This window comes from Heptranchias perlo, chromosome 7 (assembly GCF_035084215.1).
Source record: "Heptranchias perlo isolate sHepPer1 chromosome 7, sHepPer1.hap1, whole genome shotgun sequence".
Classification (NCBI taxonomy): Eukaryota; Metazoa; Chordata; class Chondrichthyes; order Hexanchiformes; family Hexanchidae; genus Heptranchias; species Heptranchias perlo.
The window spans coordinates 54,814,184-54,842,132 of record NC_090331.1 but is presented as its reverse complement, the minus strand read 5'-3'; the positions used below and the strand labels follow the sequence as shown (position 1 = coordinate 54,842,132).

The following is a 27,949-nucleotide window of genomic DNA, read 5'->3' as shown; positions in this document are numbered from 1 at the left end:
TGATGGACTGGGGTGTACAAATGTAAGGAATCTTACAACACCAGGTTATAGTCCAACAGTTTTATTTGAAAATCACAAGCTTTCGGAGGCTTTCTCCTTCGTCAGGTGTGTGTGGGATTCCTTGAAATTTATTGCATATATAGACAGAGAACAATGCCTGGTGATTACAGATAATCTTTCCAACTGCCCGTTATCAAGGCAATCAAAGGAATTGAATGGTGTTCAGACAGATAGACATTAGATACTAGACTACTGAATATACAAACGGCCAGAACCAAAGACAGACAGAGAGAGAGAGAGAGAGAGAGAGAGAGAGAAACATCTGAAAGGAAGAGAAAGAGAGAGAATGACCAGTTGTATTAAAAACAGATAACTTTTTTTTTGCTGGTGGGGTTACGTGTAGCGTGACATGAACCCAAGATCCCGGTTGAGGCCGTCCTCATGGGTGCGGAACTTGGCTATCAATTTCTGCTCGACGATTTTGCGTCGAATTGCGGCAGCTCTCTTCCAATCCTCCTTAGATATGGGGAGGTGCCAAAGAACTGGAGGATTGCAAATGTTACACGCCTGTTCGAACAAGGGGAGAGGGATAAACTCAGCAATTACAGGCCAGTCAGCCTAACGTTGATGATGGGGAAACTTTTAGAGACATTAATCCGGGACAAAATTAATTGGCACTTGGAAAAGTATGGGCTAATAAATGAAAGTCAACACGGATTTGTTAAAGGAAAATCATATTTGACTAACTTGATTGAGTTCGTTGATGAGGGTAGTGTAGTTGATGTTGTGTATATGGACTTTCAAAAGACATTTGATAAAGTACTACATAATAGACTTGTTAGCAAAATTAAAGCCCATGTGTCTAAAGGGACAGTGGCAGTGTAGATACAAAATTGGCGAAGGGACAAAAAGATAATAGTGGTGAACAGCTGTTTTTCAGACTGGAGGGAAGTATGCTGTGGTGATCCCCGGGGGTCAGTATTAGGACCACTGCTCTTTTTGATATATATTAATGACCTGGACTTGGGTGCAAAGGGTATAACTTCAAAGTTTGCAGATGAGACTAAACTCGGAAATGTAAACAATGTGGAGGATAGTTACAAACTTCAGGAGGACATAGACAGACTGATGAAATGGGCAAACACATGGCGGATGAAATTCAATGAAGAGAAGCGTAAAGTGATACATTTTAGTAGGAAGAATGAGGAGAGGCAATATAAACTAAATGGTACAATTTTAAAGGGAGTGCAGGAACAGTGAGACCTGGGATGTATGTATACAAATCTTTAAAGGTGGCAGGACAAGTGGAGAAGGCTGTTTTTTAAAAAAAAGCATACGGGATCCTTGGCTTTTTTATAAAGGCATTGAGTACAAAAGCAAGGAAGTTATGCTAAACCTTTATAAAACACTGGAATATTAGCTGGAATAATGTGTTCAATTCTGGGCACCACACTTTAGGAAGGATGTCAAGGCTTTAGAGAGGGTGGAGAAGAGATTTACTAGAATGGTACCAGGATTGAGGGACTTCAGTTATGTGGAGAGACTGGAGAAGCTGGGGTTGTTCTCTTTAGAACAGAGAAGGTTAAGAGAAAACAGATAGAGATGTTCAAAATCATGAACTGTTTTGACAGAGTAAATAAGGAGAAACTGTTTACAGTGGCAGAGGACACAGATTTAAGGTGATTGGCAAAAGAACCAGAGGCGACATGAGGAAACATTTTTAAGTAATGAGCTGTTATGGTCTGGAATGCACTGCCTGAAAAGATGGTGGAAGCAGATTCAATAGTAACTTACGAAAGGGAATTGGATCAATACTTGAAGGGAAAAAATTTGCAGGGCTACAGGGAAAGAACAGGGGAGTGGGACTAATTGGATAGCCCTACCAAAGACCCAGCACAAGTATGATGGGCTGAAAGGTCGCCTACTATGATACTTCACTTTTAAATATATTTGAGATTTTCTCCTCATATTCCCTCCTTGCTTTCCTTATCCCACTCTTAACCTCTTTCCTTATTTTATTGTATTCTTTCATTTTTAATCGCGCCTTTGGGCACCATCTGCCCTCTTCAATTTTAGTTTGTTTCTAACCACTTCATTTTTCCATGGCATCCTGAAACTGGAAGTAGTCTCCATTTTTAATCCTTTATATTTATTCTGCACCGTTGCAATTTCCTTTTTTAATAAAAAAAAATCCCACGGTTGATCTGTGTGCCAATTTCTCTTTCCACGTAACAACAGCAGATGCCCCGTCTTCCTAAAATCTGCCCTATTCCAATCAAATGCCCTTGTTTTTATATTACCTTTTTTGCCTTTTTTTTTATTTGGACCTTAAATCTTGCCATATTATGATCACTACCCCCAGGTTGCTCACCAACACTTAACTCATCTACCTGCTAAATTTTTTTGCTCATAACTAGATGTAGCAACACCTCTCCTCTTGTAGGCATATGGACTTACTACTTGAGGCCTGCACATATTTTAGAAATTGCATTCCCATTTCTTAGTTTATTCCCTCTCTGTCCCAATCAATGAGTGGGCAGTTAAAATCTCCTAGAATAATTTTGTTAATCCCACTCATCTCCATGATCTGACTAAAATTTCCTCTTCCATTTCTCTATCACAATTAGGGAGTAAGAACATAAGAAATAGGATCAGGAGTAGGACATATGGCCCCTCGAGCCTGCTCTGCCATTCAATAAGATCATGGCTGATCTTCCACCTCAACTCCACTTTGCCGACCTATCCCCATACCCCTTGATTCCCTTAGTGTCCAAAAATCTATCTATCTCAATCTTGAATATACTCAATGACTGAGCATCCACAGCCCTCTGGGGTAGAGAATTCCAAAGATTCACAATTCTCTGAGTGAAGAAATTTTTCCTCATCTCTGTCCTAAATGGCCGACCCCTTATCTTGAGACACTGACCCCTAGTTCTAGTTCAAGGGAAACAGCCTCTCAGCATCTACCATGTCAAGCCCTCTAAGAATTTTATATGTTTCAATGAGATCACCTCTCATTCTTCTAAACTCCAGTGAATATAGGCCCATTTTACTTCATCTCTCCTCAGAGGACAACCCTCTCATCTTAGGAATCAATCTAGTGAACCTTTGTTGCAACCCGTCTAAAGCAAATATATTCTTCCTTAGGTAAGGAGACCAAAACTGGACATAGTACTCCAGGTGTGGTCTCACCAGAGCTCTACATAATTGCAGCAAGATCTCCTTACTCTTATACTCCAACCTCATTGCAATAAAGGCCAAAATATTATTTGCCTTCCTAATTACTAGCTGTACTTGCATGTTAACTTTCTGCAATTCGTGTACAAGGACATCCAAATCCCTCTGAATACCAACATTTCTTAGTTTCTCACCTTTTTAAAAAAAAAAATTCTGCTTTTCTGTTCTTCCTACCAAAGTGGATAATTTCACATTTCCGCACATTGTGTTCCGTCTGCCACCTTGTCGCCAACTCACTTAACCTATCTATATCCCTATGCAGCCTTTTTGCGTCCTCCTCACAGCTCACTTTTCAACCTAGCTTTGTGTCATCAGCAAACTTGGATACATTAAACTCAGACCCCTCATTTAAGTCATTGATATATATTGTAAACAGCTATGGCCCAAGCACGGATCCCTGCGGCACCCCACTACTTACAACGTGCCAACCCGAAAATGACCCGTTTATTCCTACTCTCTGATTTCCGTCTGTTAACAAATCCTCAATCCTTGCTAAAATATTGCCCCCAATCCCATGAGCTGTAATCATCTGTAACAATCTCTTGTGTGGTACCTTAGCGAATGCCTTTTGAAAATCCAGATATACTACGTCCACTGGTTCCCCCTTATCTACCCTGGTAATTACACCCTCAAAAAAAACTCCTAATAGATTTGCCAAACACAGTTTCCCTCGCCCCGCCCCCTTGCGTCTCCCGCCCCCTCACGCAGTAGGCATGATTCAGGAGGTAAGAGTGAAATGTACAGGAACTGAATGCTATAAGCAAAACCTTTATTCTGCTACCAGCAGATCTGCCCTGACATTGGTCATGGTGAGTTAGGGTGACTATGTAACGGTGTCATCTTGGTGGATTTCATTGTGCCATTATAAAATGTTGACATAAAAAACATTACTCAAAATTCATGACACAGGAAGTAAACGTAATGTGGATAGGAGTGCCCGCCATACACAAGACTTTCAATGCATTGCTAGTCGATCTCCTGTGTCATTTTACACGGGAAGTCAAGACTAAATATAGCATTCAAGTGAAGCAAGGTGAGAGGGCAAGGGATATTTGGACCAGGTTACGCGGACATGATTCAGTCCCCTTTTTAAAGTCAAATATTTTGTCCTTCCTTTTCATATTTCCATTATGAATTCCTATGTTCGCATATGTATTGGCAACAGCCTATGTAAACATGTCTCGCAGCTCCACTGGTGGGAGGGTATAATTACAGCATGACAAGTTAACTTAGACCGTTTCTATTCTAAATGTGGACCTAGGAATATAAAATGGAAAATCTCAAGTACATGTAAACATAAGAATACATAATTAGATATATATCTTAATGTAAGAGGGACCACATGTTAAACTACCTAGTAGTTCTGTTGGAAAAGAATATAGTGTTATTGTACCAGAATAAAGTATTTTTATTAGCTTTCTGTTCCCTGTTCTAAGTTAAAACTTGGATACATGTACATTAAAGTCATAATAAGCTATAATTTGGTATAGGCACCACTGTTCAGAAACTGAGTTGCCTCATATTTTGTCCCATTCTCAACAGGGTACTTGGACAAATAACAAGTGTACAAAAGAATAAGAAATGATTTGCTTCACAATATGGCAGAATCTTGAGGGGAACAGCTGTGATGAATGTGTTAAGTGTCATGTTTGTTCCTGTTAGGTATTCTGTTTGTACGACTAGTTTGGCAAACTTTAATAAAATTTTTGAGTACTAAATTTGAATTTTTTTTAAAAAATGCATCAATATAGTGTCATTTTGTGTCTCACATAAATGAATTCCCTTGAAATAAAATGATTTCTGCATTGGTTGTTGAAAGATGTTCTGTGAGGGATCTATGTAGTAGGTTTTTTGTGGTGGTAGGAGTCACATGTTAGATTTTATAAATCCTTTGTTTTATTGGAGCATTGATTTGGGATATTTTTGTGGAAGCATGGAGAATTTTTGAGTGCTGTACAGTTTATAAGATTATGCTTTTTTTATCCTTTGTGTTTGTGTTAAAAGTAAATCAGTAGTTTATGCAGAGATGACCATATGATATACATCAAGGGTTAATGTCAATAAACAATACTTACCATTTTTTAAATGTGTATTAACATTTTGGTGTGGAGGATACTTATGCATATGGTGAGGTGATGTGGTAATTTTTAAAATTAAATAATGCAGTATGCTGTCAGGTTTGTGAAGTGATTGGTGTTGCCATTTGACCTATTTCATGCCTGATATTGATGCTATTCCATCCCAAAAAAGGTCAGATGGCTCCTAATTGGAAGTCTATCTTATCTTCAAACCAAAACCATCTGTTGAGAGGTTGCACCTATTGTATAAGGAGCAGTAAACTTTGTTCTTCATAGTAATGCACAGTACAAAAGGGTTCTTTTGGACACTTGTAATTATTTGAATGTTTATTTTTATTGTTCATTGAGTCTTTTTAACACTCATTTTTCTTTTTAATGCAGGCAAAACCTTCCACTATAGAAGTATTAGAAAGAGTGGACAAGGTACCATTTTTCTTCAATTTTACATTTTTCTTCAATTTTACATTTTTGAAATGGTGTAGTAAATTATCTTGGTTTGGTTATATATTTTTAAATGTTACTGTATTTGCATCTCTTTAATATTTCATCCCCAGGATTGTTTCTTTTTTTAAGATTTCACCCCAACTGCCCACGCCTATCAAAGTAAGTAATGTGCCACAATTTTGCTCTGAGTGGCTATACCAGGAACACAGATGACATCTAGTCAGGACATAGGGTTAGGATTTGGAAAAACTTATTCAGTACATTTCTAATAGGTAGACAAATTTATAGGTTGTGACTTTAATTTTTTTTTGCAAATTATTGAAGTTTTTACATGTTTTCTAAATTTATTACCTGTTTATGGTTGGCTTGTTGAAGCAATGAGATGCTGGCAAAAGGATTTCAAAAAATATTTTGCATCATTTTCAATGGTTCTCTTTCTGTTCCTTGCTAGTTTTTATTATTAGCTGTTTGATTTTCGATTAGTCATTTTTGAACCTACTTGGTACTACTTGAAAGTTTCTGTTCCAAATTGCTGCTTGTTTATTGTTAGATTTCCCACCTGTTCAGTTGTAATTTGTTGGTGAAAATGGTATTTGAACTCATCGTCGGCAATGGTGACAGATGCAGCAGATACTGGGGCTCTGGCAATGGTAGATTAAGATGATCAGTGGTGAGTGAGTAAATGAGTCAGGTGTGCCTGCTGCCCACCAATCCTCTTTGCCCCACATCCTCCCATCCCTCCTCTCTCTTCTCTGCCATCTCTTGACCCCCTCCCCAGCATGCTCATCTGAAACTCCGCTACCCAGCACTGGTGAAAACCAGCTATTTGCTCTTCAAAGAACTTATTGTGCTTACAGTGCATTTGCTAACTGTGTACAATAGGAGTTTTAAAAAAAAAACAAAGAGCTGGTTCCCAGCTTAGTGCTTGGAGACTAGCAGAGGCGTGAGGGGGGCTTCACAGCATACCAAGACTCTGTCATTTGGGAGAGGGCAGAGGCAATAATGGCTGTGGCAGGAAATGGTGGGGGTACGGTAGTATAGCAGTTAGAGTACTGGACTTGAAACCTAGATAGAGGTTATTAGTTCATAACCCACCATGGTGAGTTATGAAATTGCTACTAACTTATGGGCTCGTAGCAGAAAAATAACCATGAAAGCTGTTACATTGTCTTAAAAACCCACCTTGTTCACTAATGTTCGTCAGGCCCTCTGAAGTGGCCCAGCAAGCCATTCCGTTGTAAAACAGTTACTACAAAGTTCAAAAATAAGGAGAAAATCAGATGGACCGATCGGCCATGACCTAGGCATTGAATCAGGGCAAGAATTAGGCAAACGCAGCCCAGTGGACCCTGCAAAATCTTCCTCACTAACATCTGGGGACTGATGCCCAAGTTGGGAGAACTGTCTAATAAATTAGTCAAGCAACAACCTGACATAGTCATACTCAGAGTCCTATCTATCAACCAATATCCCAAACTCCTCCATCACCATCCAGGGATATGTCCTGACCCACCATCACAATAGACCTACCAGAGATGGAGGCCACAGTCGTACACAGTCGGATGGGAATTGTCATCAGAGTCCTTAACATTGACTCTGGGCTCCACGCTTCAGGTGAAACGAGGTCAAGGAAGCCTGTTGATTACCATCTAAAGACCACCCCCCCCCCCCCCCCCCCCCCGCCACTGACAAAACATTACTCCTTGATATTGAACATTACTTGAACGAAACTCAGCAATGTTATCACTGGAGCTGGTTGAGTCATAGAATCATACAGCACTCCAATTAATCGTAGTCCCGTGCTCTTTTCCTATTCAAGTATTTATCCAATCCCCTTTTGAAAGTTACTATTGAATTTGCTTTTATCGCCCTTTCAGGCAATTCATTCCAGTTCATAACAACTTGCTGCATTAAGAAAAAATTATCCTTATCTCTCCTCTGCTTCTGTCAATTATGTTAAATCTGTGACTTCTCGTTACTGATCCTCCTGCCAGTGGAAACAGTTCCTCTCTATATATTTGATCAAAACCACTCAAAATTTTAAACACCTCTATTAAATCTCCCCATAACCTTCTCTGTTGTAAGGAGAACAATCACATCTTCTCTCATCTCTCCACATAACTGAAGTCCCTCGCCCCTGGTACCATTCTAGTAAATCTCCTCTGAACCTTTTCCAAGGCCTTGACATCCTTCTTAAAGTGTGGTGCCCAGAATTGGACACAATACTTCAGCTGAGGCCAAACCAGTGATTTATAAAAGTTTAGCATAACTTCCTTGCTTTTGTACTGAAGGACATAACTGCCAGACTGAACCTGCTTCAGATGGTGAGGGAGCCAGCAGTGGGAAGTAACTACTCATCCTCACCAATCTACCTGTAGTGGATATTTCTGCCTACGATAGCATTGGGAGGAATGATCAATGCACATTCCTTGTGAAGACAAAGTTTCGGCTCCTTATGGCGAATATCCTCTATTGTGTAGTGGCACTGCCTTCATGCAAAGTGATGCAGACTAGGGACAGATCTACCTTCTCTAAGACACTGGGCTATCAGCAACAGCCCAGTGTTACCACAATTTGTAGCCTCATGGCCTGGCACATCCCTCAGTCCTCAATAACCATCAACCCTGGGTTCAGTGCGGAGCGTAGTAGGACACACCTTAGGATGAGGGACCACCCTAGTGAATTTACCTGTATGCTGAAAAGCAGAGGGCTATAGACAGAGCAATACATACCCCAACCAACGGATCAGAGAAAAAAAACTCTCTCTCTTTCACATGCAGTCGAGAATGATAGTGGACAGCCAGGCAACTAACAAGAGGAAGAGACTCTATGAATATTCTCAACCATGGTGGAGTTCAGTACGTGAGCGCAAGAGACAAGGCTGAGGCGTTTGCAAGTGTCTTCAGCCCAAAGGGTCAAGTGGCCGAACCTACTCTACCTCCTCTTGAAGTCCCTACTGTTGTAGTTGCCAGTGCCCAACAAATTCAGTTCATTCCACATGACATTAAACGGCAGCTTAATGCAAATGGACACAGGAAAGGCTATGGGCTCTTGCACCATCCCCGTTTTAGTACTGAAGACCTTTGCCTCAGTTAGCTGTTCCACTACAGTTATGACACTGGCATCTACCAGACAATGTGGATGATTGTCCAGGTATGTCCTTTTCACAAAAAAAAAGGATAAATCTAACCTGGCCAATTACTGCCTCATCAACCTCCCCCCAATCATTATAAAGTGTTGGAGGAAGGCATCAGCCATCAAGCGACACCAACTCACTGACACTCGGTTCAGGTTCCACCAGATCCACTCTGCTTCGGGCCTCATCACAGGTGAGGAGAGGTGAGAGTAGATGCACTCTACATCAAGGCAGCATTTAACCAAATGTTGCACCAAGGCTTAGGATGACAAGTAACAGGTAACATACATGCCATGTAAGTGTCAACAAGATGGCCTACATCCTAGGGTTGATAGGTGAGCAGGACTTGGTCCGGGATAAGCTACAGGCAGCAGAGAATTTTTGGAAGGGAACTCCTACGGCCTGGGAGCATTGGTGTGGTTCTGACATCTAGGAGCAGTGAGAAGGTGTTTGGTTTTGGAGTATTGGGGTTGGTTCTAGAGTTTGGAAGGGCAGTCAAGTGGTTTGGAAGCACATGAGTGGAGAAACCTAGGAATGGAAGAAATTCTTGGTGAAGGGGATCCTATAGTCCAGGAGGATTGCAGAAGGTGTCTTGGAGCAGTGGGGGAAGACATCCAGGATCTGGCAGTAGCGGACTTGAGCCACAATTTGAGAGCTGAACAGGTGTTTTGGGACCTCTGAACACTTTGGGGCAGACTGAGATCCTGACAGTATTTGTGAGGGGGCCTGGCACCATTTGGGAGCGGGGCTTCCATTATCAATCCGGGAGGGGGGGTGGACACTAGATGGGCTGGGGTCTGGTCGCACTCAACTGAGCTGGGGTGATAGGAGAAAAGAGCCTGTGGGTCTTGGAGCACTTGGGCAAAGGAGGATTGGCAACATTTTGGACAGTGGGTCCTGGCCCCACTTGGAGGTGTAGAGGTTATAAGGCACTTACAGCTGAGTAACCAATTCAACCCATCTTAGTTCATCCAGACTGAAAGATCTCAAAGCCCTCCCATTTCAGCATTCTTTAAAAATTCCAGGGTTTTTGCTGCCATCACTCTTCTTGGAAGTCTATTAAATATCTTGGTCACTCTGTGTAAAAAGAAGAATTACTTGACATCAGTCTTAAATTTACCTTTTCACAGTTTGAATCTATGTACCCATGTCCTGTTCTTAATAATTAACTTAAAGTAATGTTTGGGGTTTATCTTTTCTATTCCATTTGCTATTTTTATATACCTCTACAAGATCACCTCTCCCCAGTTTTCCTCATAACTCAGACTGTGGACACGAGGGATTAGTCTTGTGGCTCTTTGCAATTCCTTCACTATTTCAGAATGTTTACTGTTCTGTGCTTGTCCTCCGTTTCAAATTTGTTTGCAGCTTTTATGGTTTTCACCTCTTTGGCTGCAATCTAACTGTTGTAGTGCCAAAATATTTTTTTTTACTGTTTTTAGCTGTTAGGCTTTTTCCCCTCCAGTTTCCTCTAATCACCCTTTTAGCACATTTCTACATTTTCTCATATTTATCCCAGTGAACTCCTTCCTCATTCTCGCTGCAAGATTTGAAAAAGTTGTTTTTACTCTTCCTTTCATTTGACTTTTGCTTACTGATCCATTTCAGGGCCACATTTGTTTAGTCTGAGCTTGTTGGTTTTAGGACTGTGTTTATCTGGCTTACTCAGTATTATACTTTTAATGGTGCTCCATGTGTCCTCCACTGAGGTGTTGTTGAGCAGCTGACCCCAATCCGTTTGCTTGTTCCCTCTTCGGCATATCTGGATCCCAGATGACTGTGAATTTTATCATTCTATGATCATTATTTGCCAGGCATGGTGCAACTTCCATTTCCTGTACATTATCTGGTCATTAATAAATACCAGGTCAACATGAGCTCAGGCCCTCATGATTTTCTTGACGCTCTGGGTCATGAAGCAGTCCTGAATTACATTGCCAATACTGACTGAACCGCTTGGATTTTCTCAGTTAGATTTGGTTGAGTGAAGTATCCATCAGTTGAGCTTCTACAAATACATAAAGGGCAAAAGAGTAACTAGGGAGAGAGTAGGGCCTCTTAAGGATCAACAAGGTCATCTATGTGCGGAACCACAAGAGATGGGTGAGATCCTAAATGAATATTTCACATCGGTATTTACGGTTGAGAAAGGCATGGATGTTAGGGAACTTGGGGAAATAAATAGTAATGTCTTGAGGAGTGTACATATTACAGAGAGGGAGGTGCTGGAAGTCTTAACGCGCATCAAGGTAGATAAATCTCCGGGACCTGATGAAATGTGTCCCAGGACGTTATGGGAGGTTAGGGAGGAAATTGCGGGTCTCCTAGCAGAGATATTTGAATCATCGACAGCTACAGGTGAGGTGCCTGAAGATTGGAGGGTAGCAAATATTGTGCCTTTGTTTAAGAAGGGTGGCAGGGAAAAGCCTGGGAACTACAGACCGGTGAGCCTGACATCTGCAGTGGGTAAGTTGTTAGAGGGTATTCTGAGAGACAGGATCTACAAGCATTTGGAGAGGCAGGGACTGATTAGGAACAGTCAGCATGGTTTTGTGAGAGGAAAATCATGTCTCACGAATTTGATTGAGTTTTTTGAAGGGGTAACCAAGAAGATAGATGAGGGCTGTGCAGTAGACGTGGTCTACGTGGACTTTAGCAAAGCCTTTGACAAGGTACCGCATGGTAGGTTGTTGCATAAGGTTAAATCTCACGGGATCCAAGGTGAGGTAGCCAATTGGATACAAAATTGGCTTGACGACAGAAGACAGTGGGTGGTTGTAGAGGGTTGTTTTTCAAACTGGAGGCCTGTGACCAGCGGTGTGCCTCAGGGATCGGTGCTGGGTCCGCTGTTATTTGTTATTTATATTAATGGTTTGGATGAGAATTTAGGAGGCATGGTTAGTAAGTTTGCAGATGACACCAAGATTGGTGGCATTGTGGACAGTGAAGAAGGTTATCTGGGATTGCAACGGGATCTTCATAAATTGGGCCAGTGGGCCGATGAATGGCAGATGGAGTTTAAATTAGATAAATGTGAGGTGATGCATTTTGGTAGATCGAATCGGGCCAGGACCTACTCCGTTAATGGTAGGGCGTTGGGGAGAGTTATAGAACAAAGATATCTAGGAGTACAGGTTCATAGCTCCTTGAAAGTGGAGTCACAGGTGGATAAGGTGGTGAAGAAGGCATTCAGCATGCTTGGTTTCATTGGTCAGAACATTGAATACAGGAGTTGGGATGTCTTGTTGAAGTTGTACAAGACATTAGTAAGGCCACACTTGGAATACTGTGTACAGTTCTGGTCACCCTATTATAGAAAGGATATTATTAAACTAGAAAGAGTGCAGAAAAGATTTACTAGGATGCTACCGGGACTTGGTGGTTTGACTTATAGGGAGAGGTTGGATAGACTGAGACTTTTTCCCCTGGAGAGTAGGAGGTTTAGGGGTGATCTTATAGAAGTCTATAAAATAATGAGGGGCATAGATAAGGTAGATAGTCAAAATCTTTTCCCAAAGGTAGGGGAGTCTATAACGAGGGGGCATAGATTTAAGGTGAGAGGGGAGAGATACAAAAGGGTCCAGAGGGGCAATTTTTTCACTCAAAGGGTGGTGAGTGTCTGGAACGAGCTGCCAGAGGCAGTCGTAGAGGCGGGTACGATTTTGTCTTTTAAAAAGCATTTGGACAGTTACATGGGTAAGATGGGTATAGAGGGATATGGGCCAAGTGCAGGCAATTGGGACTAGCTTAGTGGTATAAACTGGGCGACATGGACATGTTGGGCCGAAGGGCCTGTTTCCATGTTGTAAACTTCTATGATTCTAAGTATCCAGTTAATAACTTTCCTGTTTTCATATAGCCTTCCTATCTCTACATCGAGGAAATTGCCCTGCTCCTTATCGTGGTCCAAATATAAGCTTGGAATTTTTTTTTCTATTTGCGATGCCTAACCAGAGTAGTTCGTTTTATAGCTTTCCCTTTCCCACAGGAATAACTTCATTTACCCCCTAGATGTCTCTGATGTATAGAGCTGCACCGCCTCCGGTTCTGTCCACTGTATTTTCGGAACAATCTGAACACTTGAATTTCAATTCATTTCCATCCTCTAGGTTTAGCCATTTTTCTGTGATTCCCACTATTGCCAGTTCTGGCATCTTATTTTTAATGCTTCCAGCACTCCTGTACTCTCTCATGTTCCCTACCTTCTGTCAATTCCTGGTCTTTTGTATGTCACTTGGTATTCTTGTCCATGCCCACCTGTTGACTACCTTCGACCTTGTGATCTGTCTCATCTGGGATTCAGTTTTCTACCCACCCTCTCTTCCCCATCCCAGCCCATCTAGTTTAAATATTTCTCAGTTGATGCCTCCAAGTTCTTTGTGAATCTCTTTGTTCCGACTTGGTTTAGGTACAGCCATACCAGTCATTTTATTCTGAAAGTGTTCCTAGTTATTTATGATAACTGTTGGTTATGAACCAGGCTGCCAGCCATTCATGTATATTCTCAATTTTCTTACTGAACCTTTCTCCTTCCCAACCACTCGAAGTATACCAGAGAACATTACTTTGCATCTCCAATTTTTGAGTTTAGAGGCAATCCTTTCATATGTGACTTTTAAAGTCCCAGTATTATTCCTTCCAGTGTTGTTGTCATATTTGAGAGGTTTTTTCCACCATTCTCCGTAAAGATTGGGATTTTTTTTTAAGTGTTGGGTTTTCACAGCAAATTGTATTCAGTTTTTAAAAAAAGGTGATAGGTGGTTAAATGCTAATGAGCTAAGCTTTCATGTTTTACGCCCATACACTGTAAATAATACGAAATTATTTAGCTTGTCTAGGCAATCGATAAACACCTCACACCCGTTGTGTTGAGAAGTTTCTGGTCCCATATGCTCGGCAGGGTTGATCTGGGAGGCCTCGAACAGAGGGAGATAAAGAGAAAGACACTGGTAGGTCTTCAAACAGAAAGCTGCAAGGGCAAACTTTGACTAGGCTCAGAAGTTTAGCTTGAAGGAGGGTAGTTAGGAGTTACTTTGTTTAATTCAAGGAAGTGGAGATAAAGTTTGGTTGCAGAAACTTCTCTGATATTTATCACGGTAGCAGAGAATGAAATTTACCAGGCATAAAAATGGCAGCTATTAATTGCTACAGGTCGTAAATTGAGGTGGAGTATGTGCAGACCCTGGGAAATATTGGGAGGAAAGCCCAAGTAAACACTAAGCACTCCAAACCTAGTGGAACTCCAAATCCAGGCTCCAGAGAAACTGGAAACGCCTGCATGGGTAAAATTGTAAGGATTCCTAAAATAAATTGGGTTTATGGCTATAGATATTTGTACAGTGGCTCAATAAATAACATGGCCACCAAGTGGGAGAAATTGGTTTTGATGGTTTGTGACTAGTAATGCAAGGGGGGGAAAGAGAGTGTGATTTGGTTAGCTTAGTGGTTACTGAATGTTAATTGGTAGCTTTTCCTACTTGTCTAGTGAATTAAATTAGTTTTTGATTAGTCCACATTTAGTCAATTTATATTTGAGTTGCACAGCATTGTTAATATTTAACATTGGATATTTGAGACAATTGTAATTTTGTTTTGCTCTGCGATTGTCTGAGATGTGATGATCCAGAAGTGTGCTAATTGTAGGACTTGTTTAAAAAAAATTATAATAACTTGCTTTTAACATCCTAAGGCATTTCACAGGAATGTAATCAGACATTGACTCCAAGCCAAAGAAGGAGCTATTAGGATGGTTGCCTAATAGCTTGGTTAAGGAGGTATGTTTTAAGAACTATCTTGAAGGAGGAGGTAGAGGTGAAGAGATTTAGGGAGGAAATTCCAGAGCATGGAGCCTAGATGCCTGAAGGCACGGTTGCTAATGGTGGGATGAAGGGAGTGGGCGATGCACAATAGGTTAGAGTTGGAGGAACGCAGAGTTCTTTGAGGATTGTAGGGCTGAAGGAAGTCAGAGATAGGGAGGGCGAGGCCATGGAGACATTGTAAAATTCTCATCCTCATGTTAAAATCAAGGTGATGGTGGACTGGGAGCCAGTATAGGTCAGTGAGCACAGGGGCAATGGGTGAGTGGGACTTGGTGTGAGTTAGGATATGGGCTGCAGAGTTTTGGATGAGTTCAAGTTTATGGAGGGTGAAAGACGGGAGGCTGGCCAGGGGAGCATTGGAGTAGTTGAGTCTGGAGGTAACAAAAGCAGGGATAAGTATTTATGCAGCAGATATGGTGAGGCGGGGGCGGAGACGGGACGGGCAATGTTAGAGGTGGAAGTAAGCGGCCTTCATGATGGAGAGGATATGGAGTTGGAAACTCAGCTCAGGGTCAAATAGGACACCATCTGGTTCAGCCTGAGATAGTGGAGAATGGAAACGGTGGCAAGGGAACGGAGTTTATGGCGGGGGTGGGGCGAAGATGATGGCTTTGGTCTTCCGAATGTTTAATTGGAGGAAATTGCTGCTCATCCAGGACTGGATGTTAGGCAAGTAATCTTGACAATACAGAGGCAGTAGAGGGATCGAGAGAGGTGGTGGTGAGGTCGAGCTGGGTGTCATCAGCATACGTGTGGAACCTGATGTCAGTCTTCAGAGGTCGCTGGTGGTGGGGGGGGGGGGACTGGTGGTGGTGGTGTGCAGCATGTAGATGAGAAATAGGAGGGGAACCAATAATAGATCTTTGGGGACTCCAGGGTTAACAGTGCAGCAGCAAGAAGAGAAGCCATTGAAGGAGATTCTCTGGCTATGACTGGATAGGTGAAAGTTGAACCAGTCCCACTCAGCTGGACAACGGAGAAGAGTTGGAGGAGGATGGTGTGGTTAACCGTGTCAAAGGCTGCAGAGTTCGAGAAGGATAAGGAGGAGTAGTGGACAGTGGTTAAAGAGGATGTCATTTGTGACTTTGATTAGGGCTGTTACAGATCTGTGGCAGGGGCGTAAACCTGATCGGAGAGGTTCAAACATGGAGTTGTGGGAAAGATGAGCATGGATTTTGGAGGTGACAACACGTTCAAGGACTTTGGAGAGGAACGGGACATTGGAGATGAGGCGGGAGTTTGAAAGGACACAAGGGTCATCGGTGTTTTTTTTTGAGGTGGTGGATGATGACAGCAGATTTGAAAGGGAGGGGGACAGTACCCAAAGAGGGGGAACTGTTTACAATATCAGCTAGTAGGCAGGACAGGAAAGGAAGTTAGGTGGTCAGCAGTTTAGTGGAAATAGGGTCAAGAGAGCAGGAGGTGGGTCTCATGAACAAGATTAGCTTGCAGAGGGCATGAGGAGAGATGCGAGAGAAACTAGAGAAAGATGAGAGTTCAGGGCTCGTGCAAGGCGGCACCTTGGGGGAAACGTGGCTTGGTGGACAAGGGGAAGGAAGGGATGCAGCAGAGACAGCTGAGTGGATGGTCACAATCATTGTGACAAAGAAGTCCATGAGCTCTTCACCCTTGTTGGAGGTGAGGGTAGGGGAAGCAGGGGAGAGGGGTTTAAGGAGATGGTTGATAGTAGAGAAAAGAAGTTGAGGGTTATCTTTGCATTCCAGGATATTCCTGGAATAGTGAGCAGTTTGGGCAGAGGGGAGCAGGGCTCAATATTGCTTCATATGGTCCGGCCAGATCTGGAAATGAATGGCTGAAGCAGTTGTGCACCATATGCATTCAAGTCTGCGCCCTTGGACTTAATGTATAGACAGTTCAGTACAGTTTGTCCTTGGCAACTTTCCCAAAGAGAAGTAATATGAGGCCTAACCGGGAAATGAGAAAAACACCCAGTTTTTAAAAACTATATATACAATGGATGTGTTTTTTTTTGTCTTCCTTGTGCATTTTTTCCTCCTGACATGCTAGTCAATAATGTAAAGAAAATAATTACTTGCTGCAATGCAGAGTCCTCTTCCGGCTAGAAATCAATCTAAACTTTGTTAGATTCCTTTCTCCTGGAACATTGAAGAAACCAGCTGAAAATCTCTGCTGCCTTTAATAGTGGTGGAGAAGAGAGTAAAGTTGAATGAGAACAAATAAGGAAGAAGAGAAAGAACAAGAATGGTATTCATGTTGCTACAGAATGAAAGGTGGAAAATGGAAGAGATTTGAGCAGACGCATTCCAAAAAGGAGACCGAATCGGAAGAGGTTAAAATAGTGAATTTCCAGCCTTTCTATAACTTAAGGCCTATTCACAAAGTTGTCTTCCCCAGATGGTAGGGCGATATGCATTTCAAGTGTTTTTCATCCGCCTTAGCCCCCCGCCCAAAAAAGTACACATAATTTTGTTAGTGATTGTAAGTTCATTGAAGTATTTCCCCTGCCTAGGAAGGTTCTTCATTTTGGTTCTCGCTTGCAACAAGAGCTCTTTCAATAATCTGTGCTTTGGGAGCCTTTCATGTGTTTCCCTGAGTAGATCCCTTTGTTGGAGGCTGCATTTTGGACTGATCTAGAGGGTAAAGCAGTACCCAGCAGGGACCAACTTTTGCCAATTTAGGTGCTCCCAAGATTTGTTTGCTGGAGGAGAGACAAAACAATTCACATAATTTGGAATATCTTGTAACAGAAAATACTTTTTTTTAGCAACTTCCCTTTAGAGTGGAATAACTTTATTTAGAAGCATCTCTATTTACGATTGTGTTTTACTTCAGAACAGAATGCATCAAATCCTTTATCATCTTGTCCCTATTTCCTTTGTCACTTAGCAGATTCTAAGTAGATTCTGATGTGACCAAATCCATGTTTATTTTTGAGAAGCAGGATGATTGTCAACGGTTGTGATGTATAATATTTTAAGTTTGCATTACAAAATGGTAATACTTCATTGTTCAAAGTGTATCTTTTAATAGGAAAATTTGGGGGTGCAGGACTTGAGTGCAATACTAACACTGATATCTATTACTAATAATTTAATTAATTTCTTTTGTCTATAGGAAATATATGCATTGGAAGAATTCAGGGAAAAGAATCAGAGACTGCAAAAGATCTGGGTTGGAAGACTGGTTCTCTATTCATCCACTCTTTATATCATAACCTTTATAATTGTGTACTTGTGGTGTTTTCCGGAAGAATGGACTGCACGACTAACCTTAGCACTTCCAGGGTTTTTATTTCCTCTACTGTAAGTAATCATGTTATTGTCAGTTTGGATTACTTTGGGAAAAAACACATCTTGATAGTCTATTTTTGTTTCTTTTCATTGGTGCAACTTAAAAAGATTTATAGTTAGAAAGGAAGATTGTACTCTGCTAATACCGAAGCCCACATAAGTGGATACCTAATAATTGAAGAGCTCACTTACGTGAATTAAATTATAGTTAAAATCTTTTTTTAAGATTCTCTCTTCCAGATTGTGTGAATTGCATAGCCCATTTAAGTGAATTAAAATGTTACCAAGTGCAGCTGAGCTGAACAATCAAGTTATCTATAGTTCCTTTGAAATGATAGTGTGGGCTAATAAAGGTAATTTAAGTTGATTACGTTGGAATGTATAAGACCAGGAAGGCTATTGCATTGCATCTGGCCAGTTCCAACCTTTTAAAAATATATATATTACTGTACTCTATCTCTTGTACCTCCTTTTTGTATAATTTGCCAAAAACTCTCCATCTCCCTCTTGAATTTGCTGATACTTTTCACTTCCGCTGTTTTCTTGGTTATCTGATTCACACATTCACCAACTTCTGTGTAACATAGTTAAATCTGAACTGTCTGTCTTCCTTCTGAGCCTGAGGTTGTGGTTGTCAAACCCGTTTGGGTTCCGCCAGGATCGCTCGGCTCCAGACCTCATGACAGCCTTCATCCAAACATGGACAAAAGAGCTGAATTCCAGAGATGAAGTGAGAGTGACTGACCTTGACATCAAGGCAGTCATCAACCGAGTGTGGCACCAAGGAGCCTTAGTACAACTAAAGTTAATAGGGATCAGGGGCAAACTCTGTAGTCACTGGAGTCATACCTGACACAAAGGAAAATGGTTGTGGTTGTTGGAGGCCAATCATGTCAGCCCCAGGATATTGCTGGGGCTGACATGATTGGACATTAGATGCTTCATCAATGACCTTCCCTCCATCATAAGGTTAGAAGTGGGGTTGTTCGCTGATGATCACATAGTGTTAGCTCCATTCGCAGTTCTTCAAATAATGAAGCAGTCCATGCCCACATGCAGCAAGATCTGGACAGCATCCATGCTTGGGCTGATAAGTGACAAGTAACATTCGAGCCAGACAATGACCATCTCCAACAATAGAGACTCTAACCACCTCCTCATGACGTTCAATGGCATTAGCATCACCGAATCCTTCACCATCAACGTCCTGGGGGTCTCCGTGACCAGAAACTCAATTGGACCAGCCACATAAATGCCATGGCTACTAGAGCAGTTCAAAGGCTGGGTATTCTGCAGCGAGTGGCTCACCTCCTCACTCCCGAAAGCCCCTCCACCCCTTACAAGGCACAAGTCAGGAGTGTGATGGAGTACTTTTCCCTTGCCTGGATAGATGCAGTTGCAGCAACACTCAGATGCTCGACACCATCCAGGACAAAGCAGTTTGCTTGATTGGCAGCCCATCCAACACCTTAAACATCCACACCCTCCACCACCGGTGTACCGTGGCTGCAGTGTGTACTATCTACAGGGTGCACTGCAGCAACTTGCCAAGGTTTCTTCGACAGCACCTCCTAAACCCGTGACCTGCACCACCTAGAAGGACAAGGGCTGCAGGTGGATGGAAACACCATCACCTCCAAGTTCCCCTCTAAGTCACACACCATCCGGACTTGGAAATATATCGCCGTTTCTAAAGGGTCGCTGGGTCAAAATCCTGGAACGCTCTACCTAACAGCACTGTGAGCGTACCTTCACCACGTGGACTGTACCAGTTCAAGACGAAGACCCACCATCACCTTCTCAAGGTCAACTATGAATGGACATGCTTTGCTGGTGACACCCATATCCCCAAAATAAATAAATAAACACAATTTATTATGGTTCAGCTTTTGTGAATCTTGAGAACTTTAACAAAGGGTACTCTGAGCTGCCTTTTCTTCATTGTAAATAATTCCCAACTTCCATAGTGTCTCCTAAAGCTCGGGTACCTAATCTCTGATATCTGATTAGTTGCCCTCCTTTGTAGTCTCTGTAAAGCTAGGATGTCCTCACTTAAGTATTGTGCACAATATTCCAAGTGGAGTTGAGCCAGTGTTCCGTACTAGCTCACTCCTGGGACTTACGCTGTATCTCTCAGGCTGTACAGAAACATCCTACTTTAAGTATACTTGGAACTTTGAAGACAGGATTGCCCATTAAACTTCGTTAAATTGAATATCAAAATAACTAAGAAGTTTTGACATATGACAACGTAGACTCTCTTTCCCTAAGATTAAAATATATTGCAGGGACCAACTGGTGAATTGGACCTTTTTTTAAAGTAGTACTATACATATTGATGTGTAACTTGCAGCAGAGTTATCAGCCTGTTTGCATTTTGCAATCTTCATGAATTTAAGAACATATTCCCCAATCACCCTGGGTCAAAGAAAGCCTTTATCTTAATCCATGTTCAAAAAAATCTTCCATTTCTCACAAGCAAGGCATCTCTAGTCTTCTGTTTTAAATTCGGGAAAGAAACAACATCCATTTTAATCGAAGATACTTAGCATAATGGACCGTGGCTGTTTAGCAATCTTATAGTGTTAGTATACGATATACTGTACAAGAATAGGCATGGATAATCAGAATTCTCACCAATAAAAACTACTGTTTTTGTCAAACTGCAAGATGTGGCATTTTGTCACTTTTCCCCTCTCTGCTTCTGTCTGAGGCGATTATATACACTTGTTTCCACAGACTGAACAGCTACCTGGATGGAGTTCTATGTATTGCATTGCATTTTCTATTTAGTATATGAATGTATATTTCTCACCATCCTTGGGCAACTATGTGCTTATAGAACTATAGCTTATGCAAGTAAACTGTCACATCAGTGGTATGTTACTTGACCTCTGTATAAACTACGTTCTCTTTTTCTTGTATAAACAGTTACTTGACCCCAAGGTGACTCAGGCGGAAATGCTAATTTGCCACACACACCCTTCAGGTTTAAAGTTTTTGACCTATGAACTTGAGTGTGCCAAACGCAGTACCGAGGCATGGATTATACCTTCAGTACTGAAATGTGCCTCTTCCATGCAGCATAAGAAACCTTCCATTTTTGGATAAACTATCTTAGTAGAACCATTTGGCATATGCTGGCTTTTTGCACTCTGACTATTATTTGAGAAATGTTGTCATCCATTAGGAGAAAAGGAGAACTATGGAGGTTCTTAACACACCACTTCACCATTACCACACAATTTAAGCATATCTTCTTGTGGGATTGCTATTGATGGCATCAGTATGTATGACATCCATAGAATCTTTTGCAGCCTGAACTATTTGCCCCTATCATCCAAGGATATTGGAGATTTTAGGTAGTGGTCTTTATTCTGGCTGATATTTTCCCCAGAAGACTTTGCCCACTGAAGTTAATAGGGAAAACTGTTGTACTGTATAATTATGTTCCAATGAATCCCTTGTTACTTTAATATAAATTTACTTTGTATGCCTGATCTTTTCCATCCCTGTTATGTTTATGCAGTGCTCATGGTGCTTGTGTTTTTCAGGGTCTGGTTAATACGGAAAGTTTTGATTTGGCTGTTCTGCAAAAGAACGGAAAGAAACAGTGAGTTTTTAAATATCTTTGTGAAAAATATAACGTTACATTTTTAAAGACTGTATATTGTGCTATGATTGTTTACAATATATTTGCCAACTGTATGTATAGAATCGGTTAGTTTTGAAAGCCACAAGATTTCTAACTCTATTACAGGTGAAGCTCTGGAAGATTTAAAAGTACAAAAAAAGAAAATAGTAAGTAATATTTTAAAATGAGTTTCTATTCTGGATTTTTCTTTAAAACCACGTCACTTGGAGGCATTGCTGTCCCAGTTAGTAATTTAGTCGCGATTAAGCATAGTAAATCTCCAGTTAGCATTTACCAACCAGTTTTAGTACATTTTCTTGTATATCTTCACTAACTGTAACCGAAACACAATGTTTTGGTGTGTAAGAGAAATAATTTAAAAATCTAATACGTTAATTGTGTTTGTCCATATTTCTAAGCATGTAATAGTGGATTCTCCATTTTTTGTTCTTCAGTCTAACTCTCATTTCAAGTCTTGGTGTCATAGATAGAGAACTTTACTGTTTGAGACGTTATACTCTGGTTCATGGTTACTTTAACAATGCTTGCCCAGACTTGAACAGGAGTGGCCATGCTAAAAGGCTAGTAATTGACACCCTTTTGCACATTAGGTCATCTTGAGGGTATCTTCAACCATGACTGTCCACAAAGAAAACAATAAATCAATTTAATAGTAAAGCAAGACAAGTGAAAATGCAGATTGACAGAAAAGATACAGCAAAAATAAGAATCTTTTGGGGTTTCAAAACAAAAAGAGCCACACAAAAGTAAAGAACAATGAAATCAAAGTTTAAGACCAATCTTTCTTGACCATGAAACTTGTTTGCACAATTAGAACATAAGCACATAAGAAATAGCAGCAGGAGTAGGCCACATGGCCCCTCAAGCTTGCTCCGCCATTCAATCAGATCTTCGACCTCAACTCCACTTTCCTGCCCGATCCCCATATCCCTTGATTCCCCTAGAATCCAGAAATTTGTCTAACTCAGCCTTGAATATATTCAATGACTCAACATCCACAGCCCTCGGGGGTAGAGAATTGCAAAGATTCACAACCCTCTGAGTGAAGAAATTCCTCCTCATCTGAGTCTTAAATGAATGACCCCTTATCCTGTGACTATGCCCCCTAGTTCTAGACTCTCCAGCCATGGGAAACAACCTCTCAGCATCTACCCTGTCAAGCCCCCTCAGAATCTCATGTTTCAATTAGATCATCCCTCATTCTTCTAAACTCCAGAGAGTGTGGGCCCATTCTTCTCAACCTCGCCTCATAGGACAAACCTGTCATCCCAGGAATTAATTGAGTGAACCTTCCTGCACTGCCTCTAAGGCAAGTATATCCTTCCTTAGATAAGGAGACCAAAACTGTACACAGTACTCCAGATGAGGTCTCACCAAAGCCCTGTATAATTGTAGTAAGACTTCCTACTTTTGTACTTCAATCCCCTTGCAATGACGGCCAACATTCCATTTGCTTTGCTAATTGCTTGCTATACCTAATGTATGGTAACTTTTTGTGTTTCTTATACGAGGACACCCAAATCTCTCTGAACTCCAACATTTAATAGTTTCTCACCATTTAAAAAAATTCTGTTTTTCTATTCTTCCTACCAATGTGAATAACCTCACATTTCCCTACATGATACACCATCTGCCGCCACCTTGCCCACTCACTTAACCTGTCATAGAATCATAGAAAATTTACGGCACAGAAGGAGGCTATTCAGCTCATCGTGTCCGCACCAGCCGAAAATGAGCCACCCAGCCTAATCTCACTTTCTAGCACTTGGTCTGTAGCCTTGTAGGTCACGGCACTTCAGGTGCACATCCAGGTACTTTTTAAATGAGTTGAGGGTTTCTACCTCTACCACCCTTTCAGGCAGTGAGTTCCAAACCCCTACCACCCTCTGGGTGAAAAATATTTTCCTCAACTCCCCTCCAATCCTTCTACCAATCACTTTAAATCTATGCCCCCTGGTTATTGACCTCTCTGCTAAGGGAAATAGGTCCTTCCTAATCACTCTTTCTAGGCCCCTCATAATTTTGTACACCTCAATTAAATCACCCCTCACCCTCCTGTTCCAAAGAGAACAGTCCCAGCCTATCCAATCTTGCCTCATAGCTAAAATTATCCAGTCCCGGCAGCATCCTCATAAATCTCCCCTGTACCCTTTTTAGTGCAACTACATCCTTCCTGTAATGTGGAGACCAGAACTGTACACAGTACTCAAGCTGCGGCCTAACCAGTGTTTTATACAATTCCAACATAACCTCCCTGCTCTTATATTCTATGCCTCGGCTAATAAAGGAAAGTATTCCATATGCCTTCTTAACCACCTTATCTCCCTGTCCTGCTACCTTTAGGGATCTGTGGACATACACTCCAAGGTCCCTCACTTCCTCTACACCTTTCAGTATCCTCCTATTTATTGTGTACTCCCTTGCCTTATTTGCCTTCCCCAAATACTTTACCTTACACTTCTCTGGATTGAATTCCATTTGCCACATTTCTGCCCACCTGACCAATCCATTGATATCTTCCTGCAGTCTACAGCTTTCCTCCTCACTATCAACCTCATGGCTAATTTTAGTATCATCTGCAAACTTCTTAATCACGCCCCCTACATTTAAGTCCAAATCATTAATATATATCACAAAAAGCAAGGGACGTAATACTGAGCCCTGGGGAACCCCACTGGAAATAGCCTTCCAGTCACAAAACACCAGTCAACCTTTGCTTCCTGCCACTGAGCCAATTTTGGATCCAACTTGCCACCCTTTGGGCAGGAAAGTGGATATGAATTTAGATTTGAGGTTAGGATCAGATCAGCCATGATCTTATTAAATGGCGGAGCAGGCTCGAAGGGCCGATTGGCCTACTCCTGCTCCTATTTCTTATATTCTTATGTTCTCCCTTGGATCCCATGGGCTTGTACTTTTTTGACCAGTCTGCCATGTGGGACCTTGTCAAAAGCTTTGCTAAAATCCATGTAGACTACATCAAATGCGACCCTCCTTGTTACCTCCTCAAAAACTTCAGTCAAGTTAGTCAGACATGACCTTCCCTTAACAAATCCATGCTGACTGTCCTTGATTACTCTGTTCCTTTCTAAGTGATGGTTTATCCTGTCTCTCAGAATTGATTCCAATAATTTGCCCACCACTAAGGTTAGACTGACTGGCCTGTAATTACTCGGTCTATCCCTCATTGCCTTTTTAAACAATGGTACAACATTAGCAGTCCTCCAATCCTCCGACCCACGCCTGTATCCAGTGACGATTGGAAAATGATGGTCAGAGCCTCCGCTATTTCCTCCTTGGCTTCTTTTAACAGCCTGGGATACATTTCATCCAGCCTTGGTGATTTATCTACTTTCAAAGATGCTAATCCCCTTAATACTTCCTCTCTAAGTTTATCCCATCCAATATTTTACACTCCTTCTCCTTAACTACAATGTCTACATTGTCCCTGTCTTTTGTGAAGACAGACGCAAAGTGTTCGTGCCTATATCCCTTTGCAGACTCTTTGTGTCCTCACAGCTTACTTTCCCACCTAGCTTTGTATTGTCAGCAAACTTGGATACATTATACTCGGTCCCTTCATCTAAGTCATTAACGTAGATTGTAAATAGCTGAGGCCCAAGCACCGATCCTTGCGGCACCCCACTAGTTACAGCCTACCAGCCTGAAAATGACCCGTTTAGCCCTACTCTCTGTTTTCTGTCCGTTAACCAATCCTCTGTCCATACTAATATGTTACCCCCAACCCCACGAGCCCTTATATTGTGTAACAACCTTTTATGTGGCAACTTATCGAATGCCTTTTGAAAATCCAAATATATGGCATCCACTGGTTTCCCTTTATCTACGCTGCTAGTTACATCCTCAAAGAATGCTAATAAATTTGTCAAACATGATTTCCCTTTGATAAAACCATGTTGACTCTGCCTAATCATATTATGATTTTCTAAGTGTCCTGTTACTACTTCATTAATAATGGATTCCAGCATTTTCTTGATGACTGATGTCAGGCTAACTGACCTGTAGTCTCTCCCTCCTTTCTTGAATAGCGGGGTCACATTTGCTACCTTCCAATCTGCTGGGACCATTCTGGAATCTAGAGAATTTTGGAAGATCATAACTAATGCATCCATTATCTCTGCAGCCACCTCTTTTAGAACCCTCGGATGTAGGCCATCAGGTCCAGGGAATTTATCAGCTTTTAGTCCCATTAGTTTCTCAAGTACTTTTTCTCTAGTGATATTAATTACTTTAAGTTCCTCGCTCTCATTAGACTCTTGGTTCTCCACTATTTCTGGTATTTTTTTGTGTCTTCTACTGTGGAGACAGCTACAAAATATTTGTTTAACGCATCTGCCATTTCGTGATTCCCCATTATAATTTCTCCTGTCTCAGCCTCTCTTGCTACTCTTTTTACATTGTGGAAGCTCTTACAATCCATTTTTATATTTCTTGCTAGTTTACTTTCATATTCTATTTTCTCCCTTTTTATCAATTTTTTGGTCGTCCTTTGCTGGTTTCTAAAACACTCCCAATCCTCAGGTTTACTACTCTTGGCAACATTATAGGCCTCTTCTTTTAATCTAATACTATCCTTAACGTCTTTAGTTAGCCACAGGTCGATCACTTTTCCTGTGGAGTTTTTATTTCTCAATGGAATGTATATTGTCTCAGTAAAGCTTAGTTTTCAGTGAAGTAATAACTCAATCATAATTTTAGGGATCAAAATTTATTTAACTGAATAATTGGAGATACTTTATATTACATTGGACAGATATCCCTGGTAATTTATAATGACTAAGTGTTGGTCATTTATATGTCATGTATGTATGGTTCTAATAGTCAAATAGTCTGAATTCCAGTCTACTTAAGTGGAGGAAAAGGTTGTAAAACTGTGCATTTTAAGATTTGCATTTGCCGCTTTCTTGGTCATACAATGTGCAGTCATTCATGCTTATAAACTGCAAAATTTGTGTCAAACACAATGAAAACAATTGAATATGCTAGGTTAGTGAGATGACTTTGTAGGATCGATTTAGTTAAGTACTTAATAATGGCTTTAAGAAACTAGTCTCTATACCCAATTAGGCTGTGGATAGTACTTCAGTAGCTAATGCAACATACATTATTAGCTTTAATAGTTCTGCCAAGATTATAGATACTTAGCTGACACAGCATACAGTTTGAGTTTGGCTTTGAAAATTTTGGCCACATGGAGCAACTTTGCTTAAAGTACATATTAAACTTTTAGAATAGTGAAAACTGGGTTCAAGGCAAGCTCTCACTGATGGAATGAAAGTCTTTTTTGCTGACTGTGAGAGCTGTATATAATTTTAATTTTGGCACTCTCAATCCACTTCCTATGGGTTTAGGCCCACAGTGCACTAAATTGGCAGTCTCAGTCAGAGAGGCCGCAGAATGGCTGGTGTATGAAATGCAAAATGTCAATAATGGAATGAGGGTTGCTCGTTTGAAGTGGGGGGGGGGGGTGGGAGGAGCATTGTTGAGGTAATAGAGAGTGAGATGCTCTGTATCTAACCATGCTATACTTGATCTGGAATTAATTGATTGGTGACACTGTGTGCCCAAAATGCAAAATGTTCAATTCCTTAACCCGAACAGCCCACACCTTGAGGAGCACAAAATTTATATTGCAAAAAAAAGTAGTAGTTATGCCTAGCTTAGTCTGAAAGATAAAGAGCGGAGTAGCCCTACTATCAGGGGACAGGATTGTACAGTGGGCCAGCACTGCTCTGTGCTGGGTTCTAGTTTGGATCCAGACAGACTGACTGGATAAAGGTCCACTACATAAAATTGACCTTAAATTAAAAAAAATCATAAATTGGTAATCTCACTCTTTGAAGGTCATAAGTATGGCTGGAGTGGGAAGTGGAAATGTTCAGACTGAAGCAGTAAGGGATGGTTTTCTGAAGTTTGCATTAAGGCAGATTTCTGGGCAGAGTATAGGAGACATGCTGTGCTTCAAACTAATATTTGGCAGAAGTAATCAAATATTCCCTTCCTGAGTACTTAACATGAACACTGCACCAGAACAAAAATGAAAGGTTTAAAATTTCTGCTCTCCCGCAGTTACTTATTGCATTCTTATAGTGCTATTCGTATGCAGACACATCTTGAAGGATTTTACAGGGCGTTGGCCAAAGAATAGGAGGGGGAAAGGGAAAAAGAGTGCAGGATTAGGCAACATGTGATTGAAGAGAGAGGTCACAACAAGGCTTTTGAAATGGCGAAGCAGTCATGAGGCATAGGTGTTTAGAGAGTGTACTGAAGGTTGGAATACAATGGCT

At 41.2% G+C, this 27,949-nt stretch overlaps 1 protein-coding gene across 3 annotated transcripts in view; it reads left to right on the top strand.

Moving 5' to 3' along the window:
- LOC137323729 (endoplasmic reticulum junction formation protein lunapark-like) overlaps positions 1-27,949 on the top strand; it is a 103,972-nt gene that overhangs the window by 16,512 nt on the left and 59,511 nt on the right. For all 3 annotated transcript variants that reach the window (XM_067987591.1, XM_067987593.1, XM_067987592.1), the window contains exons 3-6: positions 5,697-5,738; positions 17,811-17,998; positions 21,541-21,599; positions 21,747-21,787. In XM_067987591.1, coding sequence (XP_067843692.1) covers positions 5,697-5,738; positions 17,811-17,998; positions 21,541-21,599; positions 21,747-21,787 — 330 coding nt within the window. The remainder of the gene's footprint in view (positions 1-5,696; positions 5,739-17,810; positions 17,999-21,540; positions 21,600-21,746; positions 21,788-27,949) is intronic.